Here is a 14,358-nt window from a genome sequence, read left to right as displayed (position 1 = left end):
TTCTAACCCAAAACAATCTGTATTCAGCAACCAACCACACTGTACCAGACCTGGGAGCGCTTGCTGCGGACAATGCTGGGGCTGGAGAGTACTGGAATACTCCATTCAGTTCTCATTATTTTTATTCATTCACAGGCTGTGGGCATCGCTGGCAAGGCTGGCATTTATTGCCCATCCCCAATTGCCCCTTGAGAAGGTGGTGGTGAGCTGCCTTCTTGAACCGCTGCAATCCCGTGTGGTGAAGGTGCTCTCACAGTGCTGTTAGGGAGGGAGTTCCAGGATTGTGACCCAGCGACGATGAAGGAACGACCGATATGTGTCAGAGTTGGGATGTGTGTGTGTGTGTGTGACTGGGAGGGGAACTTGAAGGTGGTGGTGTTCCCATGCGCCTGCTACTTTTGTCCTTCTAGGTGGTAGAGATCGTGGTTTTGGGAGGTGCTGCCGGAGAATCTTGCCATCGCACCTCGGGAAGGATATATTGGCCTCGGAGTGGGAGCAGCGCAGATTGACTAGAATCATACCGGGGGCCAAAAGGGTTAATTTATGAGGACAGGTTGCATAGACTGGGCTTGTATTGACTACAGAAGATTAAGGGGTGATCTGATTGAGCTGGTGAAGATGATTAAAGGAGTTGACAGGGTAGATAGAGAGAGACTATTTCCCCTGGTGGGGGGGGTCCAGAACAAGGGGGCGTCACCTTAAAATTAGAGCCAGGCCATTCAGGGGTGATGTCAGGAAGCACTTCTTCACACAAAGGGCGGTGGAGAAAGACTGGATCGACTAGGCTTATATTCACTGGAGTTTAGAAGAATGAGAGGGGATCTCATAGAAACATATAAAATTCTGACGGGATTGGACAGGTTAGATGCAGGAAGAATGTTCCCGATGTTGGGGAAGTCCAGAACCAGGGGTCACAGTCTAATGATAAGGGGTAAGTTATCTAAGACAGAGATGAGGAGAAACTTCTTCACTTAGAGAGTGGTGAACCTGTGGAATTCTCTACCACAGAAAGTTGTTGAGTCCATTTCGTTGGATATATTCAAAAGGGAGTTAGATGTGGCCCTTACGGCTAAAGAGATCAAGGGGTATGGAGAGAAAGCAGGAATGGGGTACTGAAGTTGCATGATCAGCCATGATCTTATTGAATGGTGGTGCACGCTCGAAGGGCCGAATGGCCTGCTCCTGCACCTATTTTCTATGTTTCTAAATCTGCAACTCTCTCCCCCAAAGAGCTGTTGAAGCTGGGAGGGAGTCAAATGGAAATATAAACGCGGAGATTGATAGATTTTTTGTTGGGCATTGAGGGATCTGTAAGCAAGGCGGGTAGATGGAGATAAGGTACAGATCAGCCGCGATCTAATTAAATGGTGGAACAAAATCCCGTTACAATGGTTTCCCGTTGGATCCGTGTGCGGATAATCGAGAGTTGCCTGTACAAGTATTCCATTTCACCTTGACAAGTGCAAAGACTGAAAAATAAAAAAAAGAACTGTGTGAGCTCAGTGTTTCATCTCCCAGCAGGTCCCTAGATTATGCCTGACTCTGGAAAAAAAAGATGCACAAAGAATGTCAGAGAGGTTAATGTATTCCCCCACCTCCCTCCCGATAGCCGCCACGGCCGTTGTCTGTGCGAGGATTTCACTTTAATGCTTGTGGGCAGCAAGCACAAATGCAGGCATGACTGGCAGTGGACAGATCCATCGGCTGGCTCCTACCTCAGCCTCTCTTACGCAGTCAAGGTCACAGCGGGATGCTGGGACGTCTTTCTGGGAGATGGGCAAGCAAATTCTCTCTGCAAAGCTTAAGTGCTCTTCAGAGTCATCCCCCCCGAGACTCTAGATTTAGAAACTGGGGCGGCTCCGATTTCGCATTGATGCAATAAGGTGTCATGTTCCACCAGCATCTCCTTTTTTTCATTTCGTAAGAATCGCTTTCTGTTTTTTTCCTCTCGCCTATATCTGCAGCCAGTCATGTGAGCCTACGCAACTATTGCTTGCAGTGTCACTGATACTGGTCTTAATGAGGTCTCCGAGTAGGGAAAAGTGGCGACGTTATAGTAATATCAGCCTTAATGGATGAGGCAGCGTTGTTGGAAGGGATAGGATTACTAGGAATAGATTTTTCAAATCTCGGGGAGTTGAATTAGGAGGTCAGATTAAGGTTGGGTTGAAACGCACTTTCATCAGAAATCAAATCTTCCTCTTCACTCTCAAGGCCCACGTATTCAAAGGACATACTGCCGTAGGCAGGCCACATAGTTCGCATGCCAGACACGAGACTCCCTAAGCAAATGCTTTATGCGGAGCTCCTTCGCGGTAAACGAGCCAAAGGTGGGCAGCGGAAACGTTACAAGGGCACCCTCAAAGCCTCACTGGTGAAGTGCGACATCGCCACTGACACCTGGGAGACCCTGGACGCAGACCGCCCGAGGTGGAGAAAGTGCATCCGGGAGGACGCAGAGCGCTTCGAGTCTCAACGCAAAGAGCCTGAAGAGGTCAGGCGCAGACAGCGGAAGGAGCACACGGCAAACCAGTCCCACTCCACCACCTTCCCTCGACGAATATCTGTCCCACCTGTGACAGGGTCTGTGGCTCTCGTATCAGCCGCCAAAGAACTCACTTTGGGAGTGGAAGCAAGTCTTCCTCGATTCCGAGGGACTGCCTGTGATGATGATGATGCTGTGAAGCACTGCAGAGAGTGATGGTGAAATGAGTTATAATGGTTAGGTGGGGAAATTGGGGTCGTTCACGCCTGCGGTTGGGGAGGGGGGGGGACGCTAATGGGGCGCAAACGACCTTTCGCTCCCGGACGCGGCATCGCTAACGACTCCCGCTAAATCCCGCGGGAGTTTAGTGGCGCCAGTAAACAGTAGCGCCGGCGACGATGACGTCATCACCGTGCGCAGCCACCCGTTTTTGGCCCCGCACAAAAATTGGCCGGGCGATGACAGCGCCAGCTTCGGGGGGCGTGAACGGGGCGGCAGGAGACTCGCGGGGCACAGGTTATAGGGGAGGCGGCGGGCGGGTCAATAAAAAAAGCGGCGACTTACTTGTTGCGGCCCCTTGCCGCTTTGAACGCGGGATCCGTGCCACGATTGGGCAGCCTGGCACTCCACTTGCGTGTCTGGCGGGCTGGTCGCGCTGAGGGAGTGCTGCATTGTTGGAAGTGCCGTCTTTCGGATGAGACGTTAAACCGATGAACAGAGGAGTTTTCCTGATATCCCAGTCAATAATTCATCCTCATCGCTTAAAAAAAATCACATTATCTGATTGCTGCTTGTGGGAGCTTGCTGTGCGCAAATTGGCAAGCTCCTACAGACAGAAATGTGACAATGACCAGATAACCTGTTTTTTAGTGATAAATATTGGCCTGGGGATAAAAGAGATAACTCCCCTGCTCTTCTTCGCAAGAGTGCCATGGGATCTTTTACATTCATCTGAGAGAGCAGACAGGGCCTTGGTTTAACGTCTCATCCCAAAGACGGCACCTCCGACAGCACAGTGCTCTCTCCGTATTGTACTGGGAGTGTCAGCCAAGATTCATATGCTTCTATCTCTCGGGTAGGACTTGAACCCACAACCTGCTGACTCAAAGGCAAGTGTGCTGCCCACTGAGCCACAGCTGACACAATTAAAACAGTCCTTTAACTCGGTGTGCACTGCAAATGTGCAAGGGCTAATACATGACTCGCACACTACCAGACCTGAGCGAATTGTTCCTCTTTGACGGGTGTGTGTTGCATACAGGAAAGTACAAAAGAGCATTGCCCTTTCTGCTAAACTCTAGCATGCATGCTTACAGTGCCACCCAGTGTAACAAGCACAAATGGCACCTTCCGAGACAGTCATAACTGGGTCAACTGGTACTCTGAATAGAAACGCATTCGGGGTCGAAGCTCTGGGAACCTTCCCTAAACCTCTTTATCTCTCCACTTCTCTCTCCTTTCGGGAGGGACCTGCACAGCTTAGTAGCTGGCTTAATTGGCACCCCATCCACCACCTTCAACATTCACTCCCTCCACCACCGGCGCCCCCTGGCTGCAGTGTGCACCATCTACAAGAGGCACTGTAGCAACTCGCCAAGGCTTCTTCAGCAGCACCTCCCAAACCCGCGATCTCTACCGCCTAGAAGGACAAGGGCAGCAGGCGCATGGGAACACCACCACCTCCACGTTCCCCTCCCAGTCACACACCATCCCGGCTTGGAAATATATCGGCCGTTCCTTCATCGTCGCTGGGTCACAATCCTGGAACTCCCTCCCCAACAGCACTGTGGGAGCACCTTCACCACACGGGACTGCAGCGGTTCAAGAAGGCGGCTCACCACCACCTTCGTGGCGATTAGGGATGAGCAATAAATGCTTGCCTTTTCAGTGATGCCCACATTCCAGGAACTAATACATTTTTTTAAAAAGTTTAGGGCCTAGATGGCTGAAGGCACGGCCGCCAATGGTGGGACGAAGGGAGCAGGAGATGCATAAGAGGCCAGACAGAGGAATGCAGAGATCTCGGTGGTTGATAAGGCTGAAGGAGGTTACAGAGATAGGATTGGGGGGGGGGGCGATGTTGTGGGGGGACGAGGAGGAGAATTTTAGTCCAGTAACATAACCGCAACACGACCATACCTTAGTGTAGGACAAAAAGGTAGCAAGTCACCCTGCAGTACCTCTCTGGAATGCAATGTGGAGCAGTGAGACATGGACCTGCAATTCTACACGCGTTGAGATCATCACTACAGTCATACAGATATGAAAGAAAGAAAGAAATGGAACGGTGTGGAACGTTACCAAGTGGAGATCAGATGTTGTCCCACAGTAAGAGAAACACAAACTAGAGACAAAAGTTCTATCAAGCAGTTGTATTTTTGTAGAACCCTTTTGGTACACTCATAATAAAGGATGAAACTGAGTACTGTGTACAATGAGCAAGTGTGACCTTAGCTCCTTTAATAAGACTCCAGAGTGCAGGTACCTCGTGGATGGCCTGCTTATGTACTGTGCTCCCAAGGGATGCCCTCTGGTGGTCAGGTGTCATGCAGGTTACAAAGGGTTAAATACATAACACCTTTCACTTGACCTTGGAAGTTGGGACGACCTGGTTTCCAGGTTATAGAAGCTTACCGCACAGGAGGAGGCCATTCGGCTCTTCGAAAGAGCCAATTTAGTCCCAGTCCCTAGCCTTTTCCCTATAGCCTTGCTAATTAATCCTCTTCAAGCATATGTCCAATTGCCTTTTGAATGTTCCTATGGGAATCTGCATCCACCACCGTTTAAGGCAGTGCGTTCCAGATCATAACAACCCTCCGAGTGAAGAAATCTCTCCTCATTTCTCCACCAGTTCTGTTGTCAATTATTTTAAACCTATGGCCTCCAGTGCCAGAGGAAACAGTTTCTCCCTCAAAACCCCCTCATGATTTTGAACACCTTGATTAGGTCTCCCCTTAACCTTCTCTGCTCCAAGGAGAACAATCCCAGCTCCGGCCAGTCTCTCGACATCACTGAGGACAGAGGAAATCAAGACCAATGGTGGAAGGGTCAATGACCAGTAGGCACATATTTAAGGTGATTGGCAAAAGAACCAGAGGCGACACAAAGAGGAACCTTTTCACGCAAGGAGTGTTTTGGATTTGGGACGCACTGCCTGACGGGGCAGTGGAAACAGATTCAATCGTAGCCTTCAAAAAGGAATGAGATAAATAGTTAAAGGAGAAAAAATTGCAGGAATATTGGGAAAGAGCGGGAGCACTGGGACTAACTGGGCTGCTCTTCGAAAGAGCCGGCACGGACTCGATGGGCTGAATGGCCTCCTTCAGTGCTGTACTATTCGATGATTCTATGGTAAGTCCCTCATCCCTGGTATCATCCCAGTAAAACTCCATTACAACAGTGACCACACTTCAAAAGTACTTGAGCAGGCTGCTGCCTGGCTCAGTTGGTAGAACTTCTTGCCACAGAGGCAGAAGATTGTAGGTTCAAGCCCTACTCTGGAGATTTGGTCCCATAATCCAGGCTGACACCCTGGTGTAACACTAAAGGGAGTGCTGCAGTGCTGTCTTTCAGATGAGACGTTAAACTGAGGCCCTGTCTGCCCTCTCAGGTTGATGTAGATCCCAGAGCACAATTCCAAGAAGCGAAGTTCTGTCCGAGCATCATAGAACGGTTACAGCACAGAAGGAGGCCATTCGGCCCATCGAGCCCATGCCGGCTCTCTGCAAGAGCATCTCAGCTAGTTCCACTCCCCCCTGTCTTTTCCCCATAGCCCTTCAGGTACTTATCCAACTCCCTTTTGAAAGCCATGATTGAGTCTGCCTCCACCACCCTATCAGGCAGCAAATTCCAGACCCTAGCCCTCGCTGCGTAAAAATGTTTTCCCTCATAAATTAAAGCAGACGGGGGGGGGGGGGGGGGGTGGGTGGGGTGGTGGATGATGATGGCCCATGGCAGCCCACCCTGTTACGCGATCTTAGATCACAACTAATGTCGTCTCACAGGACACCGAACCTGTCGTTAAATCGACCTCCCGGTATCAGCAGCAAACCCTTAAAACAGATTATCTGATCACTAACACATTGCTGCTGATCGAACCTTGCTGTGTGTGTCCTACATTACAGCAGTGACTACTTCAAAAGTACTTCAATGGCTGTAAAGCGCTTTGGGACATCCGGTGGTCATGAAAGGCGCTATATAAATGCAAGTCCTGTTCTATTCGCCAAGGCATTGACATCCTTCCTAAAGGGTAGTGCGCAGGATTGTGCAATACTCCAGCTGAGTCCTAACTAGTTATTCGTAAAAGTTTAGCATGACTTCCTTGTTTTTGCATTCAATGCCCCTATTTACAAAACCAAGTCTAATGTATACACATGTGGGTATGCGCACAGGTTTGTAGAGCTGTTGAGTGCACTCTATGTGGGAGTCCTCCCACTATTTATTGGGGATTTGGCCTGGAGGGTGTTTCACGGAGCAGTCCCGTGCAATAAATTTTTAAGCCGGTTCACGGGCTCCCAGGCCGCCTGCAATTTCTGCGGTCTGGAGGAGGCCTTGTTCCACGTTTTTATGGAGTGTGCGAGGTTGCAGTCCGTCTTCCATTATTTGAAGGGGCTGCTCCTCAATTTCTGGCTGCACATCAGCCCCACACTCCTGATCTTTGGGCAACCTGTGTGGAGGGGAGCGGGCAGGTCGAAAGGCCTCCTCGTAGGACTGCTCCTGGGCACGGCCAAGGGGGCCATCAGCCGGTCCAGGCAGCGGGCGGTCGAGGGGGTCGTTCAGCCCGACTGCCTGCCTCTCTTCCGCGGTTACATCCGAGCCAGGGTGTCCCTGGAGATGGAGCACACGGTGTCCACCGGTACGCTCGCGGCCTTCCGCGGGAGGTGGGCGCCGGAGGGACTGGAGTGCATCGTCACCTCCGGCAACCAAATTTTAATTTGATTTTATATGGTTTAAAGTTTAATTTGTTTTATTGCCGGGTTTTAGTGTCTCCCTCCAATTTTAGCCAGGAGGCACTTGAATAATTTGTTGTTTAGTGCCCAAAACCCCCCCAAAAAACAAAAAAACAAAAAAAAAACACAAAAAAGGGCACTTGTAAACTGTTTGGTGTTCCCCCCCCCACCCCCCCCACTTTAATCAGGGGGCACTTGATTTAATGTTTTGCAACAAAATAGTTGTAGAGCTGTTGAGTGCACTCTATGCGGGAATCCTCCTTCTATCAATTGGGGACTTGGTCTGGAGGGTGGTACATGGAGCAGTCCAGTGCAATAGGTTTTTAAGTCGGTTCTTGGACTCTCAGGTCGCGTGCAATTTCTGCGGTCTGGAGGAGTCCGTGTTCCATGTGTATGTTCAAATGTGCGAGGTTGCAGCCCCTCTTCCATTATTTGAAGGGGCTGCTCCTCAAATTCTGGTTGCACTTCAGTCCCACGCTCCTGATCTTTGGGCACCCTGTGCGGAGGGGAGCGGGCAGGTCGGAAGGACTCCTCGTAGGACTGCTCCTGGGCCTGGCCAAGGGGGCCATCAGCCAGTCCAGGCAGCGGGCGGTTGAGGGGGTCGTTCAGCCCGACTGCCTGCCTCTCTTCCGCGGTTATATCCGAGCCAGGGTCTCCGTGGAGATGGAGCACGCGGTGTCCACCGGTACGCTCGCGGCCTTCCGCGAGAGGTGGGCGCCGGAGGGACTGGAGTGCATCATCACCCCTGGCAACCAAATTTTAATTTGATTTGTTTAATGTCCAAAGTTTAATTTGTTGGTTCTAGTGCCACTTTAATAAGGGGACACTTGATTTATAGTTTTACATTAAAATAGTTGTAGAGCTATTGAGTTGGGAGTGGCTTAACCAGTCACGTGATGTTCACAAGACTCAATAATCCTGAATTGCTTTCCAATGACTCTAAATGGCTTTCCACAAGCTATTTTTGTCAGTTCAACACTGTTCACTACTCACAAAATAGAATGGTACTGCCAAGATTCTCATTGAAGAATCACACGACTGTATATCTTCTTGCTGTGCTCCACTTGCATTTGCCTTCTCATGAAAGGAAATTCCACCAAAGTTCCTTCATGAAGAAAATCCCATCCTCGTTGCCATTTTGTGATGTATTTGCTTCATGAGTTCTTTGCTTAAGAATCCATAGCAACACATTGCTATTAAGAGCTAGTTGATTTATTAACAAAGGTTTAACAATCACACTACACATTACCAGTTCATCCACCAGGCTCACAACTGCATACCTCATCGTGGATGACCTCGACCCAACTGGCTGGGGTTTTATTGAGCCTTGTGAACATCACGTGACTGGCTAAGCCACTCACAATGCAACAGCTCTACAACTATTTTAAAATAACTTTAAATCAAGTGCCCTCTTTTGGTAAGGGCACGAAAACATTTAAATTTACAAAGTAACTGGGAACTTTGCCAAATTAAATTAAAATTTGGTTGCCGGGGGTGATGATACACTCCAGTCCCTCCAGTGCCACCTCTTGCGGAAGGCTGTGAGCGTACCGGTGGACACCGCGTGCTCCATCTCCAGGGACACCCTGGCTCGGATGTAACCGCGGAAGAGAGGCAGGCAGTCGGGCTGAACGACCCCCTCGACCGCCCGCTGCCTGGACCGGCTGGTGGCCACCTTGGCCAGGCCCAGGTGCAGTCCTACGAGGAGGCCTTCCGACCTGCCCGCTCCCCTCCACACAGGGTGCCCAAAGATCAGGAGCGTGGGACTGAAGTGCAACCAGAAATCGAGCAGTAGCCCCTTCAAATAATGGAAGCGAGGCTGCAACCTCACACATTCAATAAAAACATGGAACACGGACTCCTCCAGAAATTGCAGGCGGCCTGGGAGTCCGTGAACCGACTTAAAAATTATTGCATGGGACTGCTCCATGCACCACCCTCCAGGCCAAGTCCCCAATCAACAAAAGGAGGACTCCCGCGTAGGGAACCCTCCATTGCGGACCCCCCGCCTCCTCCGGACGGCAAGATAGACAACAGCGCTACAACTATTTTGAAAGTAACTTCAAATCAACTTTAAATCAAGCGCCCCCTCTTTTTTTTTTGAGGGCACCAAAAACCACAATTTAATAATTTGAAATTAAAGGGAACTTTTTTTCAAATCAGATCAAATTAAAATTCTGTTCCCTGTTGAAATGATGCACCCCTGGCTAAAAGTGGGGGGGGGGGGGACACTAAAACTGACAAACATAGAGAAATTAAACTTTAACTTTAATGATCAAATTAAAATTTGGTTGCCAGGGGTGATGATGCACTCCAGTCCCTCTGGCGCCCACCTCTCGCGGAAGGCCGCGAGCGTACCGGTGGACACCGCGTGCTCCATCTCCAGGGACACCCCTGGCTCGACAGCAGCTCTACAAACCTGTGAGCATGCTCACCGGTGCATACACGTTTCTTGGTTTCCTTTCCGGCTCTCGCAGCCCGAGTGCCTGATTCACTCATCCTGCACGTTCCATGAAAGCAGCTTATGCTCCTTTGCTGAGACCCCTGCTGGGAAGTGCGCGTGTTGAAGTTGGGTAAGGACAAGTTCGGGACGACACCTTCTCCAGTCGTGTAGCCGGCTGACTCCCATTACCTCAGCTCGCCCTTGAAGAGCTGCTATCCGGGCGAGGAATCCGAAGGCACCTGCGGAATCGCCTGGATGAGTGCGGTTCCAACAACACTCGAGAAGCTCGACACCATCCTGGACAAAGCAGCCCGCTTGATCGACACCCCATCCACCACCTTCAACATTCACTCCCTCCACCACCGGCGCCCCCTGGCTGCAGTGTATACCGTCTACAAGAGGCACTGCAGCAACTTGCCAAGGCTTCTTCGGCAGCACCTCCCAAACCCGTGACCTCTACCCCCTAGGACAAGGGCAGCAGGCGCATGGGAACACCATGACCTGCAATCTCTCTTCCAATTCACACACTACACAACACAAAAGCAAAATACTGCGGATGCTGGAGTCTGGAATAAAAACAGAAATTGCAGGAAATCTCAGCGGGTCAGGCAGCATCTGTGGAGAGGAAGCAGAGTTAACGTTTCGGGTCGATGACCTTTCGTCAGAACTGGAGAGTGTTCGTAAAGAACAGACCATCCTGATTTGAAACACCACCACCATCACATTTCCCTCCAAGTCACACACTGTAAGGAATAAATTGTAAGGTTGCAAATAGGGGGTCAGAATTATGCTGAAGGTAGTGAACTTATAAATTGCCTATGTATGTAACACTTGCTTGTATAGGTATAACACACTTATACACATTAAACTATAGCTTAACTTTAGAAACACTTAAACAGCCGAAGTCAGCAGTTTTGTTTAAAAGTCCTTGAGGAAGAGATAAATACACCAGTACAGCCACACTAGGTGTCGCTAGACTGGGGTAGAGGGCAAAATGGAACAACACAATGATGAGAGATGGACCGTTGCATGTACCACTCAGAGCCCGTCGGATAAGAGTCGACAAATCAATGTAACTTCGCTGATAGAATTAGACCTATCGATGATTTTGTAGGTGGATAGCTCCTCTCCAGAACCTGTATAAATTATGCTTGAAAACTCTTGTATTTCGGAGGTTCCACGACTGAACCTTCCCGTGCATTGCTCGTAATAAAACCGGTAAACCTGAGGTTTTGTTTGTTTACTTCCGTGGTCGTTATTCAATGGGAGCTGGGCGAGGTGTCGATTAACTGTTTCAGTTAGTCCACCCCGAGGGAGAGAAGCCTGCTTTTACCCCAAAAGACGGGCAAGGTGTCGATTAACTATATCCGTTAGTCCACCTTGAAGGAGCCTTCCTTTTCACCCCAACACACACCATCCTGACTTGGAAATATATCGGCCGTTCTTTCATCGTCGCTGGGTCAAAATCCTGGAACTCCCTAACAGCACTGTGGGAGCACCTTCACCACACGGGACTGCAGCCGTTCAAGAAGGCGGCTCACCACCACCTTCTCGAGGGGCAATTAGGGATGGGCAATAAATGCCGGCCTTGCCAACGACGCCCACATCCCGTGAATGAATGAAAATAAAAATTGTAGCTCACAGGAGCCAATGAGGGGCGGTGGTGAAACTGACATAACACCATTATCGTTCCCTTGTGCGAGTACCAGGATGGTAGAAGGACCTTGGTGTCCTGCCATCCAACAGTTCCCTATGTTCCAATGACACACGATCACTTCCCGTGTGCGTAGGCAAATACGTGGACACTGTGGAACTCCACACTGAAAGACTGAAACAAATAATCTTTGTTGTGACATCTCTGAAAGATTTCTTCCACTTCGAGATAAAGACGCTCGGGCCAATGAATGTCAAATGAATGTCAGACCGTTTGGGGGATTATCTCAGTGCGTGGGCTCACGAAAATTTAAACCTAATTGAGTTCTGCAACTCATCAATAAGCATACATATGCTTCAAAAGGGCACAAAGCAGAAGTGCTATGCATCTCAAATGTCTCCAAACACACTAACACAGACTAGGTTGCTGCAGTATTCCCATATGATTGGTTCAGTTGGATCTCTCACCTCCCTCCCATTCTAAAATACCTCAACATTTAGAAAGATCAGGAGCAGGAATTCCCCTGATTTCTGCTGCGTGATTCCAGCTGAAATTTGTGGAGGGAGAAACATTTTTAAAAAGGATTTGCATTTCTATAGCGCCTTTCACAACCCCAGGACACCCCCAAAGAGCTTCACAGCCAATGAAGTGCTTTTGGAGTGTAGTCGCTGTTGAAATGTAGCCACAACGCGCACAGCAAGCTCCCACAAACATCAATGATATAATTGACCAACACATCTGTTTTAGGTGCTGGTTGAGGAATAAATATTGGCCAGAACACCTCCCTTGCTCTTCTGCGAACAGGGCCATTGGATTTTTTACCTCCATCGGCAAGAGCAGACGGGGCCTCGGTTTAACATCACATCTGGAAGACAGCACCTTCGACATTGGCTCCCAGTTAAGCAACGCCTCAATTTCAAAATTCTCATCCTTGTTTACAAATCCCTCCATGGCTCTCACCCCCTCCCTATCTCTGTAATCTCCTCCAGCTCCACAACCCCCCCTGAGATATCTGCACTCCTCTAATTCTGCCCTCTTTAGCATCCCTGATTATAATCGCTCAACCATTGGTGGCCGTGCCTTCTGTTGCCTGGGCCCCAAGCTCTGGAACTCCCTCCCTAAACCTCTCCGCCTCTCTACCTCTCTTTCCTTCTTCAAGACGCTCCTTAAAACGTACCTCAACTGCCGTAATATCTTATTATGTGGCTCAGTGTCAAAAGTATTTGTTTTGTCTTATAACACTGCTATGAAGCGCCTTGGCACGTCTTATTACGTTAAAGGCGCTATATAAATACAAGTTGTTGTTGTTATTGTTGCAGCATCCTCTCTGTACTGCACTGAAGTGTCAGTTTTGGTCTCCTGATCTGAGGGAGGACATTCTTGCTATTGAGGGAGTGCAGCGAAGGTTCACCAGACTGATTCCCGGGATGACAGGACTGACATATGAGAAGAGACTGGATCGACTGGGCTTATATTCACTGGAGTTTAGAAGGATGAGAGGGGATCTCATAGAAACGTATAAAATTTTGACGGGATTGGACAGGTTAGATGCAGGAAGAATGTTCCCGATGTTGGGGAAGTCCAGAACCAGGGGGTCACAGTCTAAGGATAAGGGGTAAGCCACTTAGGACCGAGATGAGGAGAAACTTCTTCACTCAGAGAGTTGTGAACCTGTGGAATTCTCTACCGCAGAGAGTTGTTGAGGCCAGTTCGTTAGATATATTCAAGGGGGAGTTAGATGTGGCCCTTACGGCTAAAGGGATCAAGGGGTATGGAGAGAAAACAGGAAAGGGGTGAATGATCAGCCATGATCATATTGAATGGCGGTGCAGGTTCGAATGGCCGAATGGCCTACTCCTGCACCTATTTTCTATGTTTCCATGTTTCTAGATCAAGTGCTCAAATCACTGGGACTTGAACCTGTGAACCTCTGATGCAGAGGCGAGAGGCTACCCACTGAGGCAAGAGATCACGCTTGGCTTCCCTCTATATTTCAGCTTCCCGCTGACATTCATTGTCTGTCCTCACAAATTAAGAATGACCATTTGAGGGGGGTACCGCAGGTAGGCCCAGCCTCTGATGACTGTATCATCATAGGCGGTCCCTCGAAGTGAGGATGACTTGCTTCCACGCCGAAAAGGAATGAGTTCACAGGTGTTTCAATGAAGGACCTAATATTCCAGGTCCTGAACTCCATGTTGAAGGGTGGAAGATGCCAGTGGGTGGATTTTTTTTAACGTGTGGTGGCCGTTGCACACCAGCCACCACACGGGCTTGACAGAGCTAGGCCTTGGTCCATGAAACAGCTGAAAAACACTAACTTTTATATTACTGTGTCCTTCCCCTGGTCGCCAAGATGTTCAATGAAGGAAAAAAAAGGAAAAACTTGCACCTACGTAGCGCCTTCCACAACCTCAGGACATTGTAAAGCGCTTCACAGCCAATGGAATACTTTTGGAGTGTAGTCACTGTTGTAATGTAGGAAACGTGGCAGCCAATTTGCGCACAGCAAGCTCCCACAAACAGCAAACTGATAATGATCAGATTATCTGTTTGAGTGATGTTGTTTGAGGGATAAAGATGGTCCAGGACACCGGGGAGAACTTCTATTTGGTACTACAGCTCCACCACTGGCAGGAAGGTGTAATTGCAGCATGACATATTTACATAGGAAATTCCCATTATAAATCTGGTAACGACACAGGAATATAGAATGAAAAAAGTTGGCACAAAAGTGTGGCAACAGGAAGTAAGGTTTTGTAGACTTGAAGTGCTTGTAGGTTTTTATACATACAGGTTTGCTTTTTTTTGTTCACGGGATGTGGGC

At 49.2% G+C, this 14,358-nt stretch overlaps 1 protein-coding gene across 1 annotated transcript in view; it reads right to left on the bottom strand.

Moving 5' to 3' along the window:
* The window catches only part of LOC139230294 (vesicular glutamate transporter 1-like), a 98,520-nt gene extending 95,363 nt beyond the window's left edge, over window positions 1-3,157 (bottom strand). Inside the window, exons 1-2 of the mRNA XM_070862122.1 lie at window positions 3,050-3,157; window positions 2,796-2,956 (exon numbers count right to left, since the gene is read on the bottom strand). Of these exons, the coding sequence (XP_070718223.1) occupies window positions 2,796-2,956; window positions 3,050-3,157 (269 nt within the window). The remainder of the gene's footprint in view (window positions 1-2,795; window positions 2,957-3,049) is intronic.
* Between the last annotated feature and the right edge of the window lie 11,201 nt (window positions 3,158-14,358).

This window comes from Pristiophorus japonicus, chromosome 19, assembly GCF_044704955.1.
Source record: "Pristiophorus japonicus isolate sPriJap1 chromosome 19, sPriJap1.hap1, whole genome shotgun sequence".
Classification (NCBI taxonomy): domain Eukaryota; kingdom Metazoa; phylum Chordata; class Chondrichthyes; family Pristiophoridae; genus Pristiophorus; species Pristiophorus japonicus.
This window is presented reverse-complemented; position numbering and strand designations above follow the sequence as displayed.